Here is a 1715-nt window from a genome sequence, read left to right as displayed (position 1 = left end):
AGACACAGTAGCAGAGGTTGGGTACCGTGTCGCCCCCCATCCGGGGATGGGGGGGGGGGCCTAGCCCCGGCCGAGCAGGGGGTACACCACGAAATAGCCCAGCGTGGAGCCCACGATGGCCCCGAGGAAGACCCAGGCGTTGTAGGACATGACGGCCAGCATCACCATGTAGCCCAGCACCACCTGCACCACGTGGAACAGCGTCTGGCCGACGTGGTACCAAAACCACCTGCAGAAGATGGGGAAACCCCATCAGCGAGGGGCAGGAGCAGCCAGCTCCCCCCCTGCTGCCAGCACCCCAGAGTGGCCAGAGATGGGTTTGAGGAGCAGGGAGAGGGGTGGGCGCTGCAAACGGCGGCACAGGGGGAAATCCTGCTCCAAAGGAAACAAGAGGATACTATTAAGAGATTGGCAGTAAGAGCAGCCTCAGGCATGCTAAAAACGAGGAAAAACCCAGGGTTTGGCTCCAATGGCTTGTGCTGGGCAGGAATCGCCTGGGCTGAGCTGCTGCTTGTGCCCGACCCCAAACCACGAGGACTCTCCTGAGCCCACAGTGTCTCCTGGGGGAACGTGGGCATTTCAACCAGCTGAAAATCCCCCCAAAGTACCTGGAGGTGTTGGGATGCCCCCAGAGCCACCTCCCGAGTCTGTACACGTACCCCTTTCCCGGGAGCCTATTCCTCCACGGCTGCCTCTTGCAGCCTTTCTCCCCTCCTGCGCTGGCCCTGGGGCCACTACCCGTCCCCCAGCCCTACCGTGGCCCCACCGGGGTGCCAAGGGGTCCCTGCGGTACCTGCCCTGGGCAGGGCCGGTGCCCCCCTCCTCCGACTCCACCAGCGACTCCCGGCTGAGGCTGTGGGGCAGAGCCCGCAGCGCCCGCCGCAGCAGCACGGCCTTGCCCATCTTGACGGCTTCGTAGAGCATCGCCAGCAGCAGGATCAGCAGCACGGAGAGAGCCATGCCTGCACGAGAAACACCCCGCCGCTGCCCATCGCCCCACACCGGCGGGACGGGGGCTGTGGGGGCAACAGCCTGGGGCAGCAGGTCCTGGCAGGGGACCCCCTTATCCGTGGGATAAGGTGGAGGGAACGGAGGGCTTCTGGGAGCAGGGTTGAGCTGGAGAGAAGCAGCAGGTTTGGAAGCGTTGGGAAATGGTGTATTTAGCCCAGTCCTCCCTCTAGATTCCTAGGGAGTGCTTTTTGGAGGGGGTTGCTCTGAAAAAAAGAAGCATCTTTGCTCTGCCTGCACAGAAACGTGGAGGCTAAAATATGATGCTGTGACAATAACAAAAAAAATAAAGGAAAAAGAAAAAGGGAAGTGAGTCACCACTGAGTGACCAGGGGGGGTTGGCAGGCCTGGGCTGGGGGGATGCTTCCCGCACCTCCCTCCCTGCTGCTCCTGGCTTGGGCGGATCAACCCCTGCCTGAGGCAGTACCAGGGCACGGCACTGCTCATCCGGGCAGGAGAGGGTCAGGAAAACCCTCCGAGCTCTGGGGCGAGTGTCGTGTGGAGCCCAGCGGGGCTCAGCCCTGACCCCCAAGCAGCAAGTGCCCCAGCGTTAACGCTGGGCGGGGGCCCTGCTCTCCCCCTCCCAGCCTGCTGCTAACACTGCTCCTGCCAGAAACGCAAAGCCACGGTTCCTTTCCGTGTCCCGCATCCCTTTCCCGGGGGGAGAGCACAGCGGGCGGGCGGATGGACAGATGGGTGTCTCGGGG

At 63.2% G+C, this 1715-nt stretch overlaps 1 protein-coding gene across 1 annotated transcript in view; it reads right to left on the bottom strand.

Moving 5' to 3' along the window:
- Positions 1-60: 60 nt before the first annotated feature.
- The window catches only part of SLC31A2 (solute carrier family 31 (copper transporter), member 2), a 1740-nt gene continuing 85 nt past the window's right edge, over positions 61-1715 (bottom strand). Inside the window, exons 2-3 of the mRNA XM_010151931.1 lie at positions 794-984; positions 61-229 (exon numbers count right to left, since the gene is read on the bottom strand). Of these exons, the coding sequence (XP_010150233.1) occupies positions 61-229; positions 794-984 (360 nt within the window). The remainder of the gene's footprint in view (positions 230-793; positions 985-1715) is intronic.

Source organism: Eurypyga helias, unplaced genomic scaffold, assembly GCF_000690775.1.
Source record: "Eurypyga helias isolate BGI_N326 unplaced genomic scaffold, ASM69077v1 scaffold19805, whole genome shotgun sequence".
NCBI lineage: Eukaryota > Metazoa > Chordata > Aves > Eurypygiformes > Eurypygidae > Eurypyga > Eurypyga helias.
This window is presented reverse-complemented; position numbering and strand designations above follow the sequence as displayed.